Source organism: Galeopterus variegatus, unplaced genomic scaffold, assembly GCF_000696425.1.
Source record: "Galeopterus variegatus unplaced genomic scaffold, G_variegatus-3.0.2 Scaffold11991, whole genome shotgun sequence".
In the NCBI taxonomy this organism is placed as follows: Eukaryota; Metazoa; Chordata; class Mammalia; order Dermoptera; family Cynocephalidae; genus Galeopterus; species Galeopterus variegatus.
Genome location: NW_007738102.1, coordinates 1 through 26473, shown reverse-complemented (window position 1 = coordinate 26473; position 26473 = coordinate 1). Strand labels below are relative to the sequence as shown.

Below are 26473 nucleotides of genomic sequence, written 5' to 3'. Positions count from 1 at the left end.
GTGATCCTGTCCCAGAGTGAGGGTGAGATCAAGATGTGCATCTTCTCTTCCCTCAGTAGGCTCAACTGGTGCCTCACTCCTGTGGTGAGCCCCTTGTCAATGCCAAGTACAATCCCACTACTAAACCAGATGCGGTTTTCATCCACCATGGCCCCCAAAACACAAGGCAACTATCTCAGTAAGTACTCAACCAAAGCCTCATCAGTCTGCTGAGAGACAGCATATCTGTCTTCAGTTGGGTGCTTCCCTTAGGGACTTCCATGAGGAATTTTGACTTGGCGCAGCTTTTACCTTACATGCTAACTTTAGACTCTGATCCCCACATAACCTGAGACTGCACTGTGACAATTTAGTGCCTTAACCCACAAGCTTCTTAGCTGTTTTCATCTTTCTGATACCTCAGTGACATAGCTGGTGGGCAGGGTCTGGAGCACAGGTCTGAACCTTGCTGACTTTAGGCTGAGCAATGAACTTTGGGACATCACAGCACATCAGTGCTTCCGGACCAACTCCACTATATTCGGGCTTAGAGCCTTCAGGGAAAAGGCCAACATCCCCACCCACCTCTGGCCTCTCAATCCCATCCATAGTGACAGGAGAGAAAAAGAGAGATGCACAAAAATAATTTAGAAGTACCCCTCCTTCCCCAAATGAGTGTGTGTGTGCATGCATACACACACACACACACATGTTCTGTATAAATAAATAAATACTGCTAATGGCAAGGTGGGGGGGAAGTCATTACATAAATAAATAAATAAATAGTTAAATAAATAAAATAAATTAAAGGTTTGCTAGGAGCCCCAGGCAAAATGGTCCCCTAGAGGAGTTCGAATGAAGGCAGTCTGAACTGGAAGCTCATGCACCTCTCACAGCTGTCCTGCTAAGGACATTTGGTGGCCCCGGGAAGTCTTTGTCTCCATGGAGGGAGACTGGAGTCCAGTCTGGGTTCCTGAATGGGAAAGAAGGTTATTTACAGTTGCTGTACATGCACTCCCGGGGCACTTGCCCCTGTCTCAGGCATCTGCCATCTGGTCTTCTGTGGTGACAGCATTGGCGTCCATTAGTCTTGGTGGGCAGGGCTGAGGTCTGGGACAGGTTGTCCAATGCTGCCTGGGGCTGCCTCTTTCCTCTCTCCTGATGCAAGAAGGACTTTCAGAGTGGTTTCCTGTCAGTATCTGGCCCCATGGGCTGATGTGATGGGAAAGACTGAATGGTGGAGAGGTCACTGCTTCCAAGAAAAAGGATGTTTTCCAAATGTTTTCCCTGGGGTGGGAAGGATAAAGAATGTGTGGTTCCGCTTCCCAGTAGCTCCAGTAGCCAAAGCCGGGGGCTGTCCTCTGTCCCTCTTTCCCTTCATGCCCTGTCCTGCTGTTGTTGTTAACACAAACCTAAAACTTACCCACGAGGCTCCGGAAAGCCAGTCAGCTGGTGAGGGGGATGCCCGACAGTTTATTTTAAGGATCTTCTCCTTCACCTCCCTGTTCTCAGCGCCTTCTGCGGATGAAGCAGCTGGTGGTATTTGTGTGCTGGAGATCAGCTTACCCTCACTGCTCAGCTCTGGGCAGGGAGAAGCTGGGGTGAGGGCAGAAATGAAGGTGGGCTTTCCCCAACTGACAAGAAACCTCAGAAGCCAGTGGGAGCATCTAAGCACGTCCCTGGACTGTCTGGATTTGGGTCTTTCCTCCCAACCTGAGCCATGGTGCCTCATCCTGGCAAAATTCCTGAGAGGCAAGAGGCTTAGGCTGAAGGGTAAGAGGGTAGGTGCCAGGCTGCACTGGGGGGGATCCAGGGTGTGGCAGTCTGGGCTGTGGGGAAGGGGCGGGCAGGCGCCAACATGAGGGTAAGGCCAGACTGGCTGGCGCTGGAGACTGGCAGCTGGCCATGGCACTGGGGAATGTTCAGCAGATGGTCCCGTGGAATTAAGTTGGTGCCAGCTAGTGCAGCTGAAGCAAATTTGGGAAGTGGGGCTGTAGACCAAGCTGTCCTGATTGTCCTCACTGTCCTCCTTCCTGTGGGACTGCAGGGCCCCTCTGAACAGCCAAGGGATGTTTTGTGTAAGCCATGTGGTGGCCTCTTCATAGCTGGAAGCTGCTGGGTTCCTCCCCCTGACCATGCAGAGACATTGGAGCAGTGGACTGAGCCTTTCTTTCTGCTTCTATACTCATAACAAGGGATGTTTTGTGTAAGCCATGTGGTGGCCTCTTCATAGCTGGAAGCTGCTGGGTTCCTTCCCCTGACCATGCAGAGACATTGGAGCAGTGGACTGAGCCTTTCTTTCTGCTTCTATACTCATAGAGGGCCCATCTCCTATCTCCTGATACCTATCACTAACTCAAATGTCCATGTCCCCTGCCCACGTATATGTATGTCCCCTCTTCTAGGGCTCAAGAGTCTTCGAGCCCTTGCTCTAGCCATTTGGGGAGGTTAAAGGCCTGACCCCTTATCTTGGACCTGAACTGCCTTTGGCTTGCCCTTGGTCTCCTTTCTCACCTATCCCCCATATGGGGGTCCACAGACGTGCAGCCATGAGGTTGACCGAGGGGAGAATGAGGGCAGGTGGGATGAATTACCACTGGCTTTCTACATGCATCCTTTGAGCAGCGGGTGAGCAAAACTGTTCCCACACTTTCCTAGCCAGGCCCACATTTTTGAGTTGTGAACCCACTGCTTCTTACAAAACCTTGAGGTTTTTTGTGCCAAAGAGGATGTTTCTCTTCATATGCCCAGGCCTCAGTTGAGCCCCAGGATGGTGCTGGTGGAGGCTCATAGCAGCTTGACACAGAGGGTAAAGCCCCCGTACCCTCTTTTCTTCCTACCCAGGAAAGCAGGAAGGACAGGGTCCAGGAGCCCTCAATATCTGTCACCAAGGAGAAGGCAGGGAGGGCAGGTAGTGGGGGAGGCTGGCAGAGAGAAAGGGGCCCCCACGGGCAGCTGGCTCAAGGGAAGGCCCTTGCTTAGCGCCTCGTGCTGGAGTAGCTGTCTGCTGAGCTATAGCTCCGGCTCCGGCTATGACTCCGGCTCCGGGAGCCCAGGCTGGGGCTGCGAGAGCTGGAGCTGCTGCTAGTGCGGGTCCTGCTCTGGCTCCGGCTGCGACTCCGGCTCCTGGAGTAGCTGCGGGTCACTGAGCGGCTGCTGCTGCTGCTGTACCAGGAAGAGGTGCTGCTGAGGCTGCTGGACGAAGAGGGGCTGGGCCGATAGTAGGGGATGGGGCGTTTCCGAGCACTGCAGAGACCAGAGGGAGGATGCATGAGGGCCAGATTCCTCCCAGCCTCACCCCAGCGAGACCCAGTCTTGTCCCAAGGGAAAGGAGTATCCCTTCATTTCCCAGTCCTTTAGGGAAAAAAAAAAATACTCCCTTTCCACTTCTCTTGCAGCCCTGAGAACATCAAAGAGGAAGTCTCAGTTTAGTGCTAATAGTTCTTGAAAAGTGGTAATCTCACTATTTTAACAAAGCAAGCCTGGGGCTCAGCCTTCAGCTGGCAACAGAATCTACATCTAAACTTTAATCGTAGTTTTGTTTTGCTATTTTTATTTTTATTAGAACTTTCTATTTATGGCAGGAGAGGCTGACTTTCCATTTACTGTACTATATCAACTTTCCTTTTGAAATAAATGTATGCACCTCTAAAAAAGGGCATGTCTATTTAAAGAAAGTTAACCATAGTACAGTTAATAAGCAGACAAGACTAAAATTGTAAAGATGCTGCTGGATAACTAAAGTCTGGGAAGCACTGAATGGGTTAATCGAGATAGATTATTTGGAGTTGACTAAGGAAACCAGACAGCCTTTTGGAAATGCCATTTTCCTTATCTCAGCCTTCCTCCAAGTTGACCCGAAGGACATTTAGGAGCCAAAGAGATTTAGAGGAAGCCATGGAGGGTAAAGGACACAGCACTGAATTTGGAGTTCAATCCTGGCTGTGCCACTTTCCAGGTGACCTGGGAAAGTCTCTTCACCTCTCCAAGCCTCAGTTTTCTCACCCATGAAATACCAGGGGAAATAACTCCCAGGAGTATCATGAGGATGAAATGAAAGTGGAAAAACAGATGTGACGTGCTTTGTCAACTTAAATGCAAAATGTGCCATTGTTATAGAATGAATTGTCAGAAAAGGTGGGTAAAGTTTCCTGTAACAGGGAAGGTCTCAGAAGAGAAAAGCTCTAGCAGAGAGGCCTGATGTCTGAGTAGAACCAAATTTCTCAGGTCTTGAAAGCTGGGAGAATAGCTGAATGCTGCCGTAAAATTGGGATGGGCTCTCTTTCTGGCCCTACAAGCATCAGCCACTCAGTCCAGAGACCTACAGGGGAATAGGGGTCCTGGCTGGAGTATGTGCTCCCTGGAGATGACCTGGGGGAGGAAAAGGAACGTGTGTCCCAGACAGTAAGACCAAGATGATGATGTATACTTCTCAAATATCCCACAGAGCACCCTGCCTCAACTTGTAAGGGATTCCTACACCACTGCCTTCTCCTCCTTACTCACCGTGGCTCCCTCTAAGTCCTTAGACATCTAAGTAATCCTGTTTGCCCTCTCCACACTTGGTTCAGGGGATAATTACAAATAGGTCTATCTAAGCCTGGCATGTAGGTATTTGGGTCTGTGGATGAAGGGCTGTCTCCACTGCTCCAGCTCCATCACCAGGCCAAAACACCGCTCCATTGCTTTGGCCCCCATTCCTGGGCCTGACCCTGCTCTCTGCTCCAACCCCAGACTCAGGCTATACCTCCTAAGCCACACTCAATTCCTGACTGGCCCCGCCCCTTTCTCAGCTGCCCCACTCTAGCCCCGCCCCACCCCTTCCTAGGCCCCGCCCCGGCCGCGCCCCGCTCTGCAGGACCCCGCAGGTTGGGCGGGGGAGATCACCCAGCGACAACCCTCCTCCACAGCCCGCCTCGGGCTTTGAACAGAAACAAAATTTCCGTGGTTGGGAGCAGAGGGGGTCCCTGAATTCCCAAAGGGCTGAAACCCCAGCCCCAAGGAGGCGTGGGCAGAGCCTGAGGCCCGAAGGGCTGGAAATGGGAGTGGGAACGAGGGTGAAGGTCGGTATCTCCCGCCGTCCTGGCCTCACCTTGTTATCCTCCGGGCCTCCAGGTGGCTCGGGGAGTCTCTCCGGCGCTTCCTCATGGGCGAGTAGGACCGACGTCTCCGACGCGCTCGCTCGCGCTCCCGCTGCTGCGAGTCCTTCTCATTGTACTTGGGGTCCCGCTCCCTGAAGGGGTGCGGGGGTTACTGGAGAGCTGGGGCTGGGCTGACTTTTCTGTGTGAGCGTGTGGGAGAGGGGCACTCACTTCCTCTCTTCACCGTCTCCTCCGCCCCACCGGGACAGGGGATGGGGTCTGCACCTGCCGCAGGAAAGGCGGGAGGGGAGATGACGGGGCTATGGGAAGAGTCTGTGTGGGTGAGTAGCGTGGGAGTGGGGGCTGGGCGTGTGCAGGGGTGTCAGCCTTTGCGGTGGGCGTGCTGCAGGGGTGAGCCTGGTGCGTGGGTAAGAATTGGAGGCTCGGCATAAAGAGATTAGGTGGCGAGGAGGCTGGGGGCTGGGGATGTGAATTCTGGGGTGTGGCTGTGGGAGTGTTTGGGGTGGAGACATTAGGACACAAGGGTATATTTGGGGCCTCGTTGCACTATTGATTGGACGAAGGAAACGACAGGAATGCTGAGTCAGGTCCGCATCTCTGAGCAGAAAAGTCCGGAGGGGCGGGGCGGGAGGCGGGGCCACAGAGGAGCATCAGAGCAAAGGGGTGGGGACTGAGGGCGGGGCCTAGTGTCAGGGCGGGGTTGGTACCTGCTGGGGCTGTAGCGGGAGTAGCTGGGGCTGCGGCGGGATCGAGAGCTTCTGCTAGGCGGGCTCCTCTTGCCAGACTTGGAGGAATAGCTGGGAGAGCGGGAGTAGGACCTGGGGGAGAGGTAACAGCCCCTGAGGAACCGCTGAGCGTCCGCCTGAGTTATCCAGGACGTCTACCGCTTCATTCGCCTGGTCCCCAGGAGGCGACCTTTTTCTTTATGGAGACCAGCTGGAGGAACCCCGCACTTACCAGAGAATGAAATCCTCTCTTCTTTGGGTGGTTAATAATATTGACAATTCCTTCTTATTGAGTACTTCCTATCCTGGCCACTTATTAGCTGTGTGACATTGGGCAGGTGATTTTGCTTCTCTGGGTCTGTTTTCTTATTGGTAAAATGAGGGTAATTATAATACTTACCCTATAAAGTTGTAAATTAAATGAGTAAATTAGGATAAATCACTTAGCATATTGGCACATACGCTAAGTGCCAATTAGCCAGCACACAGGAAATGTTAGCTATTACTATTATGTATTTAATTATGTGCTAGACATTAAACAAATGCTTTGTGTGAATTATCTCATTTAATTCTCAACACATTCTAGGGTTAGGTACTATTACCAATCCCATTTTATAGATGGGGAAACAGAGGCACAGTAATTTGCTCAAGGTCACACAGATGGTAAGGGATTTGAACCCAGGTCTGTTTGCTTCTAGAGCAACTTGAACCCAGGTCTGTTTGGCTGCAAAGTACTCTTAACTTCTGTAGATTATATTGTCATGCATACAAGTTACTAACCCCTATACTACCTCCAGTCTTCTTCCCTCTCTGCTAATGCCTCCCACTTTTAGAGAACATTGCAGGGAAGGAATAGCTCCTCCAATCTCAGTGCCTTGGGACAGTGTCCAGCCATGGCCCCTGGAAAACTTGCCTTTGCCAACACGCTCTTTGGCTGTGCATTGAGAGATATGAGAAAGAGTTGAAATAAAACATGTTTTTGAACACTTTGAAAGGATATTGTCAGGCATTTCCATCCACTACACCATATAGTGTTCCTTTTCTGTGGAGCCATATGAATCAGTTTTTCATAGACTTAAAGATCAGAAATAGCTGATCTTCCAAGTAACTGGTTCAATTCTTAATTCAATTGTTACATTTAACAATTAATAGAGCAATTTCCCTCTTTGCTTTGTCTGGCAGGGATCTCAGAGGTCACATTTGCAGCCACCTCCATCACAGCTATACAGGTATGACATGCCTTTTGGAACTTAACCTTTCTCCTGACTTAATTTTGCTTGTCTCTCTTTAATTTTCCTTTTAGCCTGATTTGCTCTTCTATTTATGTCACTCTATCATGTTGACTATTTTTGTCAGTTGCCTTGCCTCCTTTTTTTGGAATGAACTGATCTTGAAATAACCAACTGAGTAAGCAACTGCTTTTTGATTATTCAGCTGCAAAAGAGGAATAGTCAGACTGCTGGGGATTTCTGTTTGTAGAGGGAAGCTGGACTCCAAAAAGCCATGGGTTTATTAGATTGGATGGAATATTACAATTCCTGAGATCTCATGTCTGTACATGCTACTACATCATTACTCCAGATGAGATCAGCAAGCAATTGCCAATGATTATTGGAATTGGGTGGTAGAATGCAAAAATGGCCACAATTCTTCCCCTCCTTGTATCCATACCCCTTGCAATGTGACTTTGCAGCTCCTCCCACTAAGAGGAACATACTCACATCTGGATTGGTCTTGTGACTTGTTATAACTAATAGCACAGCAGAAGAGATGCCATGTCAGTTCTAAGCCTAGGCCTCAAGAAGCCTTGCACACTACTGCTCTCTCTCTCTCAGAACCCTGCCATCACCATGTGACCAAGCCCAGACATGCCTGCTGGAGGATGAGAGACCACACGGAGCAGAGATGAATCAGCTGGGGTCATTCAAACCTCCAGCCCCCAGCCAACCCACCAGCTGATCAAAGACACATCAAGATCAGAGTGAGCCCAACAAGATCAGAAAAACCACCCAGCTGAGCCCAGCCCAAATTGCTGGTCCTCAGAATCAGAAACTAAGTAAACACTTTTTGTTTAAGGATGTTAAATTTGGGGGTAATTTTTTATGCTGCAGAAGCTAATTGATACACATTAGCTCATCTTCATGTCAACAGCAATAATAATAACTGATATTTATTATGTCCCAAGTACTGCCTTAAGTGCTTTATAGTCCTCAGGACAATTCTTTAGGGTAATTATAGTTATAATTTTGCAGATGATGAAACTTTGCAGACAAGGCTGAGAGAGGTTAACCAACTTTCCCTAGGCCATCAGCTAGTAATGGGTAAAATGAGTATTCAGACTAAAGTCTGTCTGGTTTCTCTCCCCCATGAGTCAAAAGACATCTCCAGTTACCTTAACCGACTCCCTAAGGAGGAAAGTGCTGCAGAATAAAGGTCAAAACTGCATTCACCTTTTTTCAGAGGAGGTGGATCGGCTCCGGGTGTACCTGGGGGAGGTCCTGGGATTTGGAGATCGGTAAGAGCGGCTGGAGGAGTGAGTGCTGGCATTGGAGGAGCTTCGGGAGCACCCTTTCATGGGGGAGCTCCGGGTTGTGGATGGGCCCAAACTGGACTTCTTCACCTCGGTGCATTCCAGACATGGTGATTGAAATCCTCTGCAGGAGGAAGAACATCTGTTAGCACTGGACTGCCTGCTAGTTTGGGGGCATTTTGAGCTAATACTCACCTCCATAACTTTGCCTAGGCAGTGGTGTTCTCACAGAACCCTCCTTCCACCTTTTCCCATCCTACTACCTCTGGAAAGACGTCCCAGGCCACAGATGTTAGAGGAGCAGAGATAGAAGAGACCTTAAAAGTAGACAATCTAGTTCAGCATCCCCTAAGTGTGGGACACATACCACACGGGGCCACTTCAGAGTAATTTAGGAAGTTGGCATGCACATGATGCTAAATAATAACATCAACTCACAAGGTGAGAGATTTATTCCCTTACCAGACTTTCAGTCCATGTGATTACATAAATGAGAAAGCCAGGTGGGTGCTAATAGGTTTTTAACACCTCTCTAACACTTTGTAATCTCCCAAAGAGAGAGGAGCAGGCCTAGGGCTCAGAGCCTTGGGCAGGCAACTGTAACTAGCTAGAATTAAACACATTGTTTTAGTCATATGTATTTTTAGAAGTGCCTTCTGTCTAGGACAAGTTATACTAGTTTTCTATTTCAGAAAGTACTGTAAGTTTCCTTTAAGTTTACTTACATAAAGAAATGAGTTTATTAAAGAAAATAAGAGTACTAATAATACATGAATATGGTAAAAATCAAGAAGGTGACATGTAGCAGGTTTAAGTTTGAGAAATTTTGGTGTAGCTCATTTTGCAGATGGGGGAATTGAGACCCCAAAGAGGGTAGAGGCTTTTTCAGAATCACTGAAAGGACAGGGTCCTATCTTCCGTATTCCTCACCCTGCCTAGGGCCACATTAGACTCCTGGTGGGTTCTTAGTAAAGATGCATTCATTAGGATTGTGCCAAGATTCAAGTTCAAGTCACATTAATATGGTTTTCAAGGCTCATCATGGCCCAGCCCCTGCTTACTGCAATCTCAGCTCTTGACTTCAGCCATAGTAGACTACTTGTTCCTCCTGGAATATCCCTATTCTCTCCCTTGTCTCTAGGCCTTAGAACATTCTGGCTGTCTGCAATCCTCTTCTCTCTTCACCTGGCAACTCCTACTCATGGTTCATGGTTGACCTCACCTTTGCTGGGAAGCCTTCCTACCCCCATCCCCCAGTCTGGGTTGGGTGATTTCCAATGTGTTACCACAGACTCTAGCCCCTGTTTCCCCCATCCCTATATAATTCAGTCTTATAATGGTAGGTGGTCTCTTCCTGCCCTAGACATTGAACTCCTTAGGGACAGGAGTCATGTCTCTCTGGACACTGTATCCCAGTACCTGGCACAGAGCTTGGTACATATATCCTAGGTCATCAATAAATAGCTGTGGAATGAATATTTCAAGACTCTTCAGTGTCCTGGGTACTTCAAAAGCATCATTTCATTTAGTCTTCCCAACAACCATATGGAGTTGGCACTATTATTATCCTCAATTTACACAGTAGACTCAGAAGAGTTAGTTACCTGTTCAAGGCCTTGGGCAGGCAACTGTAACCTAGAGTCCCAAAGGCCACCCGGAGTCCCAAACCCTGATCTGTCTAGCTCCAAAGCCCCTGCCTCTGCCACCTCACCAGTTCCCTACCTTTAGTGCCTATGGTTCACCCGGTTTAGAGCTGCTGTCTCTTCCACTCATCCCATATTTATTGAGCCCTTTGCTCATAGCTGGCATGACGTAAATAGCTAGGGATTTAACCATCATTTATATATTAAAGTGAAAGGATGGGTTTAAATTATTTAATTTGGCTGTCTACATAGATCAAATTAAGCAGGTGACTACTAGATCTCTCTCAGGTGTTAGCTCAGCTCTGGAGACAAATCAGTATTTGAATACTGGTGCTGCCATTTATTACCTGAGTTTCTCAACCATGGTGAGCCTCAGTTTCCCCATCAGATAAAAAAGGATTTAACAATAGTAGCTATCCCATAAAGATTACATGAGGAACTATGGAAGATTATTCATGGAAAGCACTCAGCACAGTACCTAGCATATAATTAGGGCTGAGTGAATATTAGCTGCCATTATTATTATTGTGGTTGTTGTTGTTATTGCTATTCTCAGTTTTTCCTACATAATAGCACTGCAGTTTGTCAGTAGACACATATCCTCTCTCTCTCATGGGAACTTCACTGCCTGTTCTTGGAGACATTGATATTTACACTGATCTAGCTCTGGATCCCCGCCAAGCTTGGGTGTAAGCTGAGGCCAGGGATGTCCTGGGGCAGGCAAACCAGAGGCCAGGTCTATGCGTGATGCCAAGCTGTTTGTCCAGGACTGAAGTGGGGACAAAGGGCTCTGTCCTTGAGGAAGCTATTAACTGCTTCAGTGCTAAGCCTTTCGTTGTCTTTTGGAAATCTTGGCCACTTTAAACAAAGGCAGACTCCCACCCCCAGAAGAAGGAAGAGCCCACTGTTAGCATGGTAGATTGTGCCAGCAAAGCTTTCCCAGCCCTCCTGCATCTGTGCAACTGCCCCATTAATTATAAGCTCCTGAGGAAAAGGACCATACCATTTTTATATCCCCAGCATCAAGCCACCAAGCCGAGTGTCTGGCATATAGAAGGTGCCTGATAACAAGTTGAGGGATAAATGACTGAATGAGTGGTACAGACTAAATGATCAGTAAATTTTAGTAGCTATTATTGCAACAGTAGCCTCAGCGATTAGCATTTTGCTGTGATTTCTTGAGTGAGAGAGTAAGGCGGTGATGATGTAGATGAATTATAACTGGCTCATGAGCAACTGGATGGAAGTGTTTTCTGCAGGAAAACGGCATCTAGCAAGTGTATTAGGATTGGCAAAAAAGTTGAGAAGTCTCAATGTTCTATGATAGCTTGATCTCCCTTTGCCTAAAATTATACTGTGATATACATATACATATATATGTATCACATGTATATACATGAGGGTACTTTTAAAAGTTCATAGAGAGATTTGTATTATCTTTCAATTCTATTTTTCCATGAACTTTTTGAAGTATCTTCAAAATAATAATAAACTTTATTTTGCAGTGCAGTTTTAGTTTTATAGCAGAACAGAGTGGAAATTACAGGGACTTCCCATATACCCTCTGCACTCACAGCCTTCTCCATGACCAATATCCCATACCAGAGGTACTTTTGTTACAATCAATGAAACTACATCGACACATCATCACCCAAAGTCTATAATAAACATTAGAGTTCGCTCTTGGTGTTGCACATTCTATGGATTTGGACAAATATATAATGACATGTGTCCATCAGTGTTGTAACATGCAGAATACTTTCATTGCCCTAAAAATCCTCTGTACTCTGCCTATTTATCCCTCTCCCCTCCCAACCTCTGGTAACAGCTGATCTTTGAACTTTCTTCATAGTTTTGCCATTTTTCAGAATGTCATATAGTTGCAATCATACAGTAGGTAGCCTTTTCAGATTGGTTTCTTTCATCTAGTAATATGCATTTAAGGTTCCTCTATGTCTTTTCATGGCTTAGTAGCTCACTTCTTTTTAGCACTGAATAATATTCCATTGTCTGAATGTACCACAGTTTATTTATCCACTCACCTACTAAAGGACATCTTGGTTGCTTCCAAGTTTTGGCAATTCTGAATAAAGCACGTATAAACATCCACGTGCAGTTTTTGTGTGGATATAAGTTTTCAATTCATTTGGGTAAATAGTGTGGTTTATTTTTAAATGACAGTGACTTACAAGGAACTTAACGTTAGACTTTATCCCGAGATTATTGGTAAAACTGACATCTGTTTTTGCTTACCCAGCCTCTATCCCTTCTGATTGCAATACACTGGCTTTTCCTGCAGAAGAATGTGGGAAGACTCTACTCATTACCCTGATGGTTGCATATGACACATTCTGGCCAAGAGCACAGCGTCCACTGGGCCAGAGTGATTGGTATGGGCCAAATAGAGCCAATGAGTACCTGCCCTAGTATTTTGCCAAAATATTTGGGAAAGAGGCATTCTTCTTCCATTGGCTAAACTGATGGAAATGGTAACTTTGGCATATCTGCCAATGCTTTGGGACGGTCTGCCTGAGAGTGAGACCAGTAGAGGGGGGAAGAAGAGCTGAGAGATGTAATGGGAAAGACAGATTCCCAATGACATATTTTTGAGCCCCTGGATCCAGCTGTACCTGAAGTTAGTACTCCTGGATTAAAAAAAAAATTAAGCCAGTTTAAGTTGAGTTTTCTTTCTCTCAGAAATAAAGGCCTTCAGGGGAAGAGGGGGGAAGAAGAGCTGAGAGATGTAATGGGAAAGACAGATTCCCAATGACATATTTTTCAGCCCCTGGATCCAGCTGTACCTGAAGTTAGTACTCCTGGATTAAAAAAAAAAATTAAGCCAGTTTAAGTTGAGTTTTCTTTCTCTCAGAAATAAAGGCCTTCAGGGGGTGGGTGGTGGTGCTGGGATGAGAGTGAGAAAGGGGACCTAAGGTGGACCCCTCCTGCCCCCCACCAGTTGCACTGACCTTGTCTCCCTGCCCCTGCTGGTGGGGGAGAGATTCTCCAAAATGGCCCCCTTGTTCTGGGGTGAGGAGGTGGTGAAAGAGTTCCCTGAATCGGAGGTGTTGCCGCTGTTGAGCTCCCGGCTCTTGCTTAGGCCCCCACTGGGGCTCCCCTTCTCTTGGCCCCGAGACCTGGCTGAGCTGGTTTGCGTGGAGGGTGGCGAGGACGTGTCGTTGCCTGAGTCATACTCCTGGGAGCGTCCTCGGGAGGTGGTGAGCGGGCTGGCTGTTTTGGTAAAGAGGTCAGCAGCAGACCCCGACCCAGTGATCTGAAAGCAAAAAGACCCATTGGACATTGCTGAGTGCTGGACCCATGGGCTGTGTCTAAATAACCAAGAAATGTTTACCGTCATGATGCACTGTAACAAAAGGAAAGAGAGAGAGAGAGAGGAGAAGAAAGAAGAGACGCCCAAAAACAAAAGCACAAATTCCTGAAAGAATATCACAGAAAGGAGTTTTTTTTTTTTTACCCCCTGCTAGGATAACTGGAAGATTTAGGTATCATGCAAAGAAAAAGCATGCGATCCAGATTAAACAAAAGAAAAAGGAAATTATACAAAATTTAATTTCTAATGAATTAAACAAAAGAGACAACTCAATAGAAAGGGGTGTAAACACCCTTAACTCAACCTAAAACAATAATTAAAATAAAGGAAGGGGAAGGGAAAAAATAATGGGGCTATGGGCCTAAAAAAATATATCTTGGAAAGTGAAAAAAAAAAAAAGAAAAAGGAGATAAAGCCAAAATTTTAAACTTCAACCAAATCCTCAATTAATTTAACAATTGTGAATATAGTTGCCTGAATAGAACCCTAAACAAATATCACATGGGGAAAAGAAATGAAATAAAGATGAGAGTTTTTGTTTTTTAAAAAAATATAAGGTCAGGGTCACAAACTGGCATTTTAGCAGTTTTCAACTAAAGGGGAAAAGAAAGAGGGGCAAAAAAAAAAATTGAAGTCAAATAGTCTGACTGAAAACAAATGAAAAAAAAGGTCTCTACAGATATTTGTGTGTGTCCTTTTCCCCTTGTAGAAGGTAGCTAAGGCTCTGGAGTGGCTTCTAATAAATTCTCTCATGTCTTTGCGGATTATATCCACTTACCAAGCAAGAACTCCTCCTTTAGTAGGTAGGTAAGGTGTAAGAGAAAGGGAAGAGCGGGCAACGTGAGTCCATCATTAGAGTCGCAAATGACAAGAAAAAACACACACCTTTCTGCACATCCTCAAACTTGGCCCTGAACTTTCAGGGTTTTTTTTTTTTTTTTTTTTTTTTTAGTGCTCTTGACAGGTAGGGAATCAATTCTGTTTGGTTTTCTCATTAAGGAAACCTCACCAATCACCCTGGTCAATCCCTTAATGCCCAAGTTCGATCAGGAAACCCTTGCTGAATATGCAAATTGCTTCTCCCTAGGTGCAAAAAACGAGGGGTCACAGGGAAGGGAGGACATACTTGCAACAAAGAGCTTTGGAGGGGGCTTGGAGCTTTGGCTTTGGGGTGACTCGGAATGAAGAGGGGCCCCCAGAAGCCTGTTTGGGGCTGATCTAGGACAGATGAAAGTAGAGGAGGTGATGAAGAGCCAACACTTGGGAAGGCAGTGGTGTGTTTGGAAGCATGACGGATGGGTTTCTTTAAATGTTCTGACAGGTAGTATCATTGCTGAGATGACACAGTAGGTTTGGTTCTGGCCTCCGCCAACTGTGCCACCTTAGCTGTGGGCAAGAAGGATCCCTGCCTCAGGTCTCCTCCAGCATTAACCATCCCAATGGGGGAGAAATCTGTGGGGCTAAGAGGACACCTCCTGGAAACCACTCCCCCCAGACCACTCTCTGGGTACCCAAGATCCCAGCAGTCTGTTTAAATGGTCCCTGAGCCCCTTTCCAGGGTCCCTGTAGGTCCCATCTGTGGATTTATTCTCTTTTGTGTAGGCTGTGCCTCAAGTGTGCACACTTCTAGCTCCGAGGGTGCCTGTGTGAACAGAACTTGGATGTTCAGGCTGAGGTGTCCACGTGCATGAGTGTGAGGCCCATTATGATGTTGGATGGTGTCAGAGGTGGGAAGAAAAAGGAAGGAGCCAGGGCCTTGGGGCAGGTTCTCCCCACAGTGCCATGCTGTGGCCTGGCACTCAAGGGTCTAAGATCCTGAATTCAAACTGACTTTTAGATCATTTTGAAGATATGCTTGCCAATATAGGAGAACGTATTTTATTGAAATTTGCTGAGTGGATTTATAAACAATTAAACATCTAGTGTGGGGACCTTCTTCTATACTCTTGCTCCAGGCCCCACAAATATTAGGGAAGGCTTCTCTGTCAAGAGCCTACTTTCTCCCCACTTTATGCATCTTAGGCCTAAAGGAGGGGGACTTCTGGGCTTTCTTAAGGAACCATTTCTGCCTTCTCAGCAACTGGTCCTGAGGGTGAGACACAGAGATACTGGAACTGCAAGAATAACAGAGATAACGCCAGCAGCTCAGGATGTCAACTCCTGGGGCTGGGGAAGTGGGACTTCCTTTGTGAGTTTCCCAGGAGGCTTTGTACACAGACAAGGTGATGGTCCAGCTTTACCAACTTCTGTCCAGCGCAGCTGCCATTTTACCTGTTTGGAGATCGGGCTAGCTTTGCTTGGGGAGAAGGGACCTCTAAATAAGATTGCCCAGGTAGAGTTTTCTAGAGTGAGACTTCTTTTAAAATAATGTAAAAGCTCTGCTCCCATTTAGCTCTTTGTTTCCCTGTTTGCGGTTTGGATGCTGTGTCTTTTCTACTTCTGGAGTTCAATGGTAACATGTACATTTCTACCACCTCTTTCAGGAGGGAGGAAGCATCATGCCAGGTAGCTACACTCTGAGACCTGAGCTCTCAGGATGGGCCTTGGTCCAGGGATGGGCTCATAGAATCTTTGTCCCAGAGATGTGAATGTTTGGTGGCCAGTGTATCACAAGTGGGTTAGGCAAGCCCAGCTTGGAGGAAACTAGGCTGGATGGTAACTCAAGGGGAGAGGACTGTGAGTAGAATGGTTTCTATTATCTTGTGGCTTGCTACCTGGGAGAATCCAGGGTGAACCTTCCTCTCCAGGTACCTATTTCCGGTCTCTACTAATTTCAAAGCATTTTTTTTCTGGTGCATTGTGAGTCCCCAATGACATGGATTTTCTGAGTGTGAGGTCCCTCAGGGTTAGTGGATATAGAAGGGGATTTTGCCTTGTTTATCTTCTCAGCCCTACACCCTGAGCTCACAGGGATACTTTCAGAGTGTCTCCCCATGACTCTGACTTATCCATATGTAACTTTGTTGTTAGAACTGAGAATTCTACAAGGCATCGTGCTTTCCCATCATCACCAGAAAACAGAAATAAAGGTACTACTAAAATGTTCTTACTGGGTTGACGATGGTACCTGAAAATATTAACCTCCTCTCTCTCTCTCTCTCTCTTTTTTTTTTTTGTGGATGAATCTAAACTCTTTGACTTGGATGACAATGTCCTTCACAACCCAGCCCTGCATACTACACAAATCTCATCTCTTCCACATACTCCTACCCTGGTCCCTACAACCTAAGCTGACCAATTTGAGTTTTCTTGGGTCTGCCACCACATTTTGTTCTCCCAACCCCAGGACATTTGCATATGCCATTTCCTCTGCCCAGAACACTCTTCTTCTCTTCATTACTTCATGAGGCTAAATTTATTTCATATGGCCTCCTTTAGAAAGACTTCTCTGATCCCCCAGACCAGGATAGCATGATACACCCCTTCTTTCATTCATTACATCTTTCATCCATTCACTTTCTCAAAAATGAGTGCCATCTTTGTGCTGCAGCACTGTTACTCAGCAGGGTAGTAGCTTATTTTATTGCCTGTCTTTCCATCTGGATGAGGAGCTTGTTGAGGGCAAGAACCATGGCTGTTTCAATGTTGTACCCAGTACCCACCAATGCCTGGCACAGAGTAGACACGAAATAAATTTTGCCTAATGAACAAGCTGCTCCACGGTCCCTTGGAAGCCTCTGTGGGCTCATCCTAACTTAATTCATTGGTAGAGATGGCCGGGTGATTGGGTCCTGGTGGGGTCCTACTGGGTGAATGACAGCTTTGAGAATTTGATAGTTTCTTGAGAAGGAACTGTCCTTCATTATACTCAAAATAGTTCTAGGAAACTAAGAGGACCGCTGGCTGAAGGTTAGGGTCTCAAGAGCAGCTCAGGGCTGAGTGTGTGAGCTAGCGAGAACCTCTAGAATCAAGTTTTAGGTCCAGGCCTATAGCAGAGAGAAGGAATACCCTCTGCTCTTTCTCTCCTTCCTCTTCATGCTCTTCAGACCCAGGACCTTGAGAGAAAGCCCACAAAGGCTCTGTCTGCAGATTCTCAACAGCATAAGCTCCAGGCTTCAGGTAAGAAGTCCCAGACCTGCAAAATCTTCCAAGTGGGGCAAGCTGTGCTGGGTCTCCTTACTTCCTTTTCCAACCTCTGCTATTCTGGGTGGGTCAGGTTACAAGATGGACTAGGTCTGGCCATTTGCATTCGACAAGGCTACTAGCCTACATAGTGACTTTGTTTTGATTATAAAAAGGGGCTCCTTCTGGGTCAGAAACTAGAAAAAGGAGCCCCTTTTGTCCAGACAAATTAGAAAAAGAGAAACCTTTCTCTCAGGGCCACAGCAGCTCTCCATAGCTTGGTGAATGAAGGATAGGTGGTGTTTAACCTCCCACTTGACTTCTGAGCTAGTCACCCTTGCACAGGGCATAACCTGCATGACATAACATTCCTAGCAGGTACTGATCACAAAAATCTCACTCTATTTGACCTGCTTAGAGGATTACTTTAGTGGTGAGGAGGAGGTGGCAGAAGTAGTGAGGGAAGTAGTGGTGAAGAAAGACGTTCATTCCTGCTTCTTTCAGCTGAACTTTATTTGGTTTTGTCCTTGCATCTTGATAGACTCCGCTTCCAGGTGGTAGAAGAATTTTAATAAACACATCATTAGAGATGTCTGGATAGTTTAATGGCCTCCTAACCCCGGACACCACCTGTACCAGAACTCTCCATTCACTCCACACAAAGGGGAGGAAAGACACAGTTGAGGGGAGCCAAAGGCAGAATGAGTGTGTACTGGGGGGTAGTGATGGCCGTGATCATGCAAGGGAGACTTTTGAGTCACAAACATCATGATGGGTGGACAGTAAAGGCCACCAGTGTTCTTGCCTCTGCCCTCCCATCTCTGGGCATCTTTTTCCTAGCCAGATACTTGCCGTGGCACATAAGATGCAAACAATCACCACATTAACATGACAGGACAGTTCTCTCTTGCTCCTCTCTGTCTCCTCGTTTAGATAATTGGCCTCTTAAAATTCATCTTTGAAGAGCTCTTCTCCACTTGTTGGGAATTTCTCTCTATGCATGCAACTGCTCTCTGCCCTGTACTACCGGTTGGAAAATGGTCCCCAGACTGTCTCCAGTAGGAGCTGTCCTAGACCTGGTAATAATGCCCTCATGGTACTCAGGACACCCATTTAAGACGTGAGACCCGCATACCAGGGCTCTCTTCTTTGGTCTGATCTTACCCCTTCTTCCAGCTCAGCCCTTACTCTTTCTGTCCTGCCTTCACAAAAGCTTACTTTTAAAGCATGGCATGAAAATACAGCCCCTGTAAGATCTGATTAGTTATCAAGTGAAATAACACCTGTCTAATCTAGATTCCGAGAAATCAAGACAGGAATTTGAGTGCTAATAAGTATACTTGGGGGGAGGGAAACTCCTGCAGGGGAATGGGGAAATGGGGGAGGAGGGAGGAAGCCAACAAAAGATGCATTATCAAACCAGCCATGACAGTGGGCAGCTGGAGCTTAATTGCACTGGCGACACTCTGAAAACCAGTGTAGAATATGCACCCCAGAGTTAATCCCAACCAAGGAGTGAGGGAGCTGGGGTATTCATACACCGGTTCCCCAATCACTTATGGGTTGAAGGCTGCACCCCAAGGGTATCAATTCTCTAATATGTCAATTCTCAGAGGCAAGAAAAGTGGGCTTTGGCAGCCAGGGAACACCATCTGGAAACTGGAAGGTGGCTGTGTGCCCCAAAGTGGAGAGGGGGAGAAGATACACAGTCATGTGCCTCATAACAACATTTCGGTCAGTGACCAACCACATATACAACAGTGGCTATACCATATAGCCTCGGTGTGTAGTAGGCCATACCATCTAGGTTTGTGTAAGTGAAATCTACGATGTTCACACAATGACGAAATCGCCTAATGATGCATTTCTCAGAATGTATCCTTGTCATTAAGTGACACATGACTGTACGAGATGGACAGTATCTGCTTCGATACCCCAAATCAACATTGGAAAACTTGTGAGCCAAGTTACGCTTTATTTCAAATATGCTTTCTCTAGCCCACTTAGTATGTTTGAAAATAAATTTGAATTAACTGCCAACATGTGTAGAATGGGGAAGTTTCACATAACAACCCCATTTCCAGTTTGTGTTGCAAATAAGATCTGACAACATTGGGGCCACATTCTTGCCTGGCAATCATCAGCTTAGAGCAGCTGCAGCTGCCCCTTTTAGACAGGGCGTTAGCTCTGCTGGCCCCAGGCCCTGCAGGGTCACTGTTACTTATTTCTGTTAGCTTCCTGTCCCCTGTTTGAGACAGTGTTCTAAAATTTCACTGCTACCTAGATCACTCAGTGAGAAACATAAACACAATACGCCTTGTATGTTTCACCTCTCCTTTCCAGAACTATGAAGTGGGTTGTTCTCTCTTCTCCATCTTAACTTTTTCAGTCCTTGTCAGACTGTTGTCAATGAAAGGAGCCAGGAGATCAGAGCCATTTAAACCATATCGAGACCCCAGAGCTATTGAAAGCGTTTCCCTTCTGTGTCAGGGTTGTCAATCTCAGAATTTTTCTTTTTAGGAAAAATTGCTTTTCACAAACTCATGGCCATTGGGTAGAAGCGAACAAATATTTCTCCCTTACTCCTAAGCCCCATCCACCATGAAACTCCAATGTTCTTTCCTTTCCTTTCCTTTTTTTTTTTTTTTAATTTTAAAGTTTTTTTCTTTTCTTTTTTTTTTTTTTTTAATTTTAAAGTTTTTTTCTTTTCTTTTTTTTTTTTTTTTAATTTTAAAGTTTTTTTCTTTTCTTTTTTTTTTTTTTTTAATTTTAAAGTTTTTTTCTTTTCTTTTTTTTTTTTTTTTAACTTGAAAGCTTGCTTCATCTCCTTGTTTTTTAATATACTCAGTGTTAGCATTTGGGTTTTTCTAATAAGTAATTAAATTCCCTCACCACGAACTCCAGCTCCCTGTCGTTTCACTGGGAGCCTCTCTCAGCCCTCCAGGGAAGCTGGCACTGTTATTTATTGTTTTTGTTTCAAATCATTATTTAATCAAGAATGGGGAAAAAAGGCAACCTCTCACTTACACTTCAAAATTTAATTTCAGCTGAATTCCGGGATCAAGAGGCAGCACGGCCTAACAGGTTACAAAAATACAATCAAGAAGAGAATTCCAATTAAACTGAACAAGTCCATTTACTGAGCTTCAAACGGCCCCATGGAGAGAGATGGCTATAAATTTTTTTTCCCTCCCTGCCATATGGGGGATTGGAAATTCTCATGTGAGTACAGAGCTGCATGGCAGAGCTTTTAGCTAGAGGGTTCTGGTTATTCCATTTTTTTTTTTTAATCCTTTTGTTTCACAAAGACATTTAGTTTATTTTCCTTGCTGTTGTTCATCTCCCTTTGTGAACTAATTAGGAAGACAGCAGAAGAATGGGCTTGGGAGTTCATTTGGGAGGAGGGGGAGATGAAGAAAGAGAAGCAGATCTGCTGGTGATTTGGGGAAGACGACGAAGTCCTTTGGGGCAGGGGTGATCCCAAGGGGCTGTGCATTGCAGCTGACTTGGGTAGGGACAGGTGGTCTGGCCTCCTCATTCCTTCCCTTCAGCAGCAGCCTGAAGAGAAAGGCAGCTTCAGGCTTGCCCTTTCTCTGAAGCCTCTCTTAAGTGCCCCCTACTCACCTTTTCGTGGAAATCTCCGCATGGACCCAGTTGGACAAATTTATCACCAACCCAAATTGAAATGAGAACAATAAGTTCAATGTAATGAGTTTCTCATCCAGCTAGATGCATTTGATTTAAAGACTTATCCTTTCTTCTGAGGTCATGTCCTTCCTATATATTCTGATGCTAAAATGTGCCTTTAGTGATAGGAAATAGTGGTTTTCTTTCTTTTCATCCTTACTGAATAAGAGTATCTGTTGACAATGCTATGTCACTTCCTGTTTTAACAAAACAACTGGTCCCCCAAATCCGCAAGTCTTATGCCATCTTTCTTGTGTGCTTTGGTTCCTCTCTTCTCTCAACTGCAATGAATGGCTTTGGTTGTTGAGTCTCCTAGCTGAGCAAGAGCTCAGAGGCTTTTGCAGAATGTGCAGGAGCCTGGGTTTGGAGTCTGAAATTAAGGGCCATCCATGTATTCTCCCTCAGCATCATTTTCCCAGTCCACAAGATGGGAAGCGTACACCAACCTATCACCTGGTTCACAGTAGGTGCCTAGTAAGCCTCAGTTATTGCTGTTACCCAGAGTCTCATGGGGAGATTAAGAACTCCGGAGGACCCAGATCTACTCCAAAGCCCATCTTTTAATCACTACTGTCTATTACCTCCTCCAGTTTGCACATTTCATGAGGCCCTCTTTTATGGACCCCAAGTTCCGCTTTTTTTTTTTTTTTGTCTTGGCATCTGTGCAGGTTTTTGTTGACAAGGGGTATGTGGCAACTATTTTCCCAGGCTGGAGGCAAAAGGAAGAAAAAAGAAGACTGCTCTTCTCCTTGGTCCAGCTTCAGTCATGATCAGCCCCCTTCTAGATTCCCTCTTCACTTACGGTAGACTTTAGATAGAGAATCCCATACAACAGGGAAAGGGCTTACCCAAACCTTGGGGCCACCAGCCTCATCACCATTGCGGCAGGGCCTTTTACCAACTGGTGTGCAAGTATTTCAATGGTTTAATAACTGTAGGAGGTACTGGTGCTCACTGACTCAATCTCAGCCCTAACTATAACACCATCACACTGTATTGCAGCATTCTGTTGACTACTAGACTGTGAACTCCTGGAGTTCAGAAGGAGTGTTTCTTTCATCTCTGTCTTAACAGAGGTGGTTGAGTGAAGGTAAGGACCATGAGTGAGGCTGTGAAAGGTCCCTAAACCATCTCTCTGGGACTTAGACACTGGATTTGGATTTGGGCACTGACTGAGCAAGAGAGCCTCAGGTTATCTTTAGTTCACCAACTAGGATTTCAGTTAAGATTCAGTTCCAACATTTGCATATTCATAAATGCAAATATGCCCCATTGATGTAATGCACCTGTCCTTGATTTCTTGAAGAGCTGTGCATATTAAATGCCTGCTATCCAGTGGGCCAGGAAGAGTAGCATAGAAGCCCCTTCACTCTTGGGCTTCTGCTTACCTCCACAGCCCCGTATCTTGCCCTGGAATTCCATCTCCATCCCCAGTTCCAGTCTTCACTTCCTCTTTTCATTGGCTAACTCCTGCTCACCCTTAGTTTTTCAGGAAATTGTTACCTTCTCTGCCTAGTCTTCACCCTAACCCCTTCCCTGCCTGCTAACCTTCCGCCCTACCTAAGTATTTCAGCATCAACTGTTGTGTATTGTCTTTTACTGCTTTCAACTTGTCTCTCTCCCCCCATTGGAAGGCATACTCTGTTTCCTTTTTATTCATTGGATCCTGAGAGCCAAGCCAGAGCCTGACCTTTATAGATGCTTAATAGGTGTTGTTAATTTGAATGAATGATTGGCTGGGTGGTTCAATGAAAGTGCCTCTGCTGCTGTCTTTAACAGAGAAAAAATTCTAAACCTTCGGTCTAACCTGGGAACCTTCTTCCTTCTCTGCCTTTGTAAGAGAAAAGATGAGAAATGGCTGAGTGTGGAAGTCACTCAGAGGACCAGATTTGGGGGGCATCTGATTCCCTCAGGAACCAGACAACCTTGAGTGTGGTGGGGGTAGCCATTTGGGCTACAGTAGCCATTTAGGATGAAAAGAAACTGGTCTGGGAAAGAGGAGCCCCCTCAATTTAGTCCCAACTTAGCCATTGACTTGCCCGGGCCTGGAACTATACTGCTATTTCTACCACTACTATTACTACTGCTACTACTAGTGTTTCTACTACTATTACCACTACTAATTACCACTATTCTCACCACTGCTATCACCAACACCACTACCACCACTACTATTACCACTGCTGTGTCCATTGTTACTACTATGCTGCTGCTAGCACTAGCAGCAAACATTATATGTCATTTAGCACTTGCCTGTTACAGGTTGAGCATCACTTATCCAAAATGCTTAGGACCAGAAATATTTTGGATTTTGGATTTTTTTATTTTTTATTTTGGAATAATTGCAGAATACATACTGGTTGAGCATCCTTAATCCAAAAATCCGAAATCCGAAATAATCCAAAATCCAAAACTTTCTGAGTGCTGACATGACACTCATTGGAGGATTTTGGATTTCAGAGTTTTGGATTAGGGATGCTCAATTTGTACATTCCAAAACATTTACTTACATTAAGTCATTGAATCCTCATAATAATCTTATGAGGAAGGTCTTATTATTATCCTTGTTTTGCAGGTTTTGAGGAAACTGGGACACAGAGAGTTTTACAAAACTTGCTCAAGATTCCACAGTTGATAAGTGCAGAGCCAGGACCTGGAATGTCGTTATCATAACTGCACTAATATTTGCTGAGGCTTTCCCCTGTGCAAGCGCTGGGCTCAATAGCTGTCTTTGGAGGAAGACATTGTTATTATCTGGATGTTTTTTTCTTTTTCACAGATGAGGAAACTGCAGCTCAGAAAAGTTTAAGTAACTACTCTTAGTTCAGAGCCAGGATTTAACCACATAATCATAATCCCATTTTTTTCACAACTCTGCCTTGCCACAGCCCATGTAAGTCATACATCTTCTCTGAGTCTCAGTTTCCCTTCTTGATATTCAGGGAATTGGGCTAGGTAAGCTCTTAAGGCCTCTCCCTTGGAGGTATGGATGAGCTTTGGCTTTCAGCTCTTCTGATAGGTGCTGGCTCATGGGGAACATTGAGACATCTTACCCTAGATCCATCAAGAACCTGTGTGTTTTAGGGAGAAAACTACCAACAGCCAATCTGGTAACATTGCCAGCTGGTATGGGAGGATGAACCCGGCTTTCTGCAACATTTTGACAGACATGGCCCTTTTAGGAAATCATCCCAGGCAGGTAAGAAAGTACAAGTCAGTTGTTCCCAATGGTACTTTTTCGCTAGTGTCAGTTGGAGCCTCCAGATGGACTACCACAAATAAATACCATGACCGGGGAGATTGGGCAGCACTAACGAACTTAGAAACATTCTTCTACCTCTTGTTGCTCAAATCCCAAATTTATTTTTACCTTTGCCGCAATCCCCCTGGGAGCAAAGTGGGATAATCATGCCCATTTCCCAGTTGAGGAAGCTGAGGCTGAGAGGAGGTAAAATGATGAGTCCAGACAAGCCACGATTTGAACCCAGCCCTTCAGACTCTCTGCCATGCTGGGAAAACCCCTTATGAGGACATTTGGAGAGGAGAGAATGCAGGTGGGCATTTGCCATCTGCAAGTACTCAGTAACCATAGGCATCTCTGCAAAGGAGGGACCTGGGGAGAGTTGTGGATGGCTTCAGGAAGGCAGAAGATCTGGGAAAAATTTGACCTTGCTGATACAAGTGTTTTGCCTGATGAAGAAGGGTTTCCCAGGATGCACTGCTGATAAATATTGTGTCAACCAGGCCCAGTTGTTGTTTACCACTGCATTCCCTTCCTGAACCTTCTCACAAGCACCCCTGAGCTTTTTTCTTGCTTCCATTTCATCCTTTCCAAGGAAGCAGCTCCCTGAAAATGTCAAGTTCACATATAGCTAGAGGAGGCAGGTTCCTCCACAGCTGTCAGCTGCAATTGTAGGCTATGTCAACCTTGACTCTCTTCCTGTTTGCCTGTCTGTCCCTTTAGGATCTATGAAAGGCCTTCCCATACTTTATCTTATCGAATATTCCCAACAATCCCAGATGGAAGTGGCATTTTTTCAACTTTACCAATGAGAAAACTGATGTTAAGTAACTTCCCCAAAGCCACATAGCTAGGAAGTGTCAGAGCTAGGACTTGAAATCAGATCCATCTCTAAATCTCTTGCTCACGATATCAATCTATCTGAAGTCAAATTAGAGCTCCTCTTTGTTGACCTGGGGGAGTGTTGCATGATTCTATTCAATGCCAGGTTGCTAAATTGGATTCGCTCTTGCCTTGCTCTATGACTTTAGCCCGGATCTTAACCTCTCTGAGCCTTAGTTTTTCTGTCCCATCTGTGTAATGGACTAGTGAAAGCAGCTATACCCCCAAATTGCTGAGACCTGTGTGGACACATGAGAAGACAGAGGTCAAATGCTATGAGCTCTTTGGAGGAAAATTCTCATATAAATTCAAGGTTGTGTTTATAGGTTGAATCAAATCCCAGATGCCAACCAATGCTACCGGCCAGCTGGCATAAAAGATGCAGACTTCATGTAAAACCTGGAATGCCTCTGTTATGTCAAAGACCCCTTCTTTAACTTGCTCCCCAAAGAAATCTCCTATGGTCTCACACATGTATTCCCGCAGATGTCACTCTGGAGACTAGTATTTATTTTTCAACGTTTCCTTGATAAAAAGCCTGAGTATTTTAGTTTTTCTTCCCTGACCCCCCAACTCCCCAAGCCGAGTGCTGCCAAAGGCTGGCAAATGACCATTTGGTTAATCAGTAATGAAGTCTGAGGCCAGTGGGATATTTTGCCCAAAACTGAATTAAACTGTTTCATACACTGCCCTGAACTTGTGCCTCCACCTTCCCCTAGTGTCGTGGCCAAGGCAGGTAGAGAAGGCTGTGTGGAATACTTACTACACCCCTGGCTGACAGGAAGCTGAGCATCTGGAGGGGCTGGCTGGGTGGGTGGCTGGACTGGGCCTTAGGGCTGGCCTTGCAGAGGGTCTTGGAGCAGTGGCGGGAGTGCCTTCGGCGGGACTTCCGCCCTTCCTCAGGGGACCGGCATCGGTGCCTGGAGACAGGGGAGAGAGACCTGAAGATCTTTTGAAGAGGAGCATGGCAGAAAGAAGGTTGGGGAACCAGCAGGATCTGAGGACAGTAGAATATGTTTGGGTGTGTTTGTGTATGTTCATATGTGCTTTTATCCCTGGGTATTCTGTGTGTGTGTTTGAAATTTGGACCGTGCATATATCCATCCATCCACCATCCATCCACCCTATTCATTCACCCATCACCCATCCATTCATTCATCTGTCATCTATCCACCCCTCATCCATCTATCCCATCCATCCATTCATCCATCCATCTCATCATCACCATCCATCCATCCATCCATCCATCCATCCATCCATCCATCCATCCATCCATTATCCATCCTTTCCATTC

General features: G+C 45.8%; 1 protein-coding gene and 1 long non-coding RNA gene across 3 annotated transcripts; one reads left to right on the top strand and one right to left on the bottom strand.

The window, feature by feature from the left end:
* Positions 1-2193: 2193 nt before the first annotated feature.
* SRRM4 (serine/arginine repetitive matrix 4) lies at positions 2194-14042 on the bottom strand. Of its 2 annotated transcripts, none has more exons than XM_008594959.1 (5): positions 12946-14042; positions 8257-8460; positions 5789-5899; positions 5072-5212; positions 2194-3225 (listed from the first exon to the last, which is right to left on the bottom strand). In XM_008594959.1, the coding sequence occupies exons 1-5, from the start codon at positions 13332-13334 to the stop codon at positions 2958-2960; spliced, it is 1113 nt and encodes a 370-aa protein (XP_008593181.1). In that variant the 5' UTR covers positions 13335-14042; the 3' UTR covers positions 2194-2957. The 2 variants fall into 2 exon arrangements, with proteins under 2 accessions (XP_008593181.1, XP_008593182.1); XM_008594960.1 differs by lacking the exon at positions 12946-14042 and adding an exon at positions 8532-10165.
* LOC103610896 lies at positions 4872-7990 on the top strand. The gene is made up of 3 exons (XR_552252.1): positions 4872-5042; positions 6989-7035; positions 7642-7990. It is a non-coding gene; the product is annotated as an uncharacterized LOC103610896 (long non-coding RNA).
* Positions 14043-26473: the final 12431 nt, after the last annotated feature.

Coding starts and splice junctions, on each gene's coding strand:
- SRRM4 (XM_008594959.1), bottom strand. CDS start 13,334: ATGACGGTAAACATTTCTTGGTTATTTAGACACAGCCCATGGGTCCAG. Junction 8,461..12,945: donor AGCAGGGGCAGGGAGACAAG/GTCAGTGCAACT, acceptor TTCCTCCTGCAG/AGGATTTCAATCACCATGTC. Junction 5,213..5,788: donor TCCCGCTACAGCCCCAGCAG/GTACCAACCCCG, acceptor GCACCCCTTCAG/GGAGCGGGACCCCAAGTACA.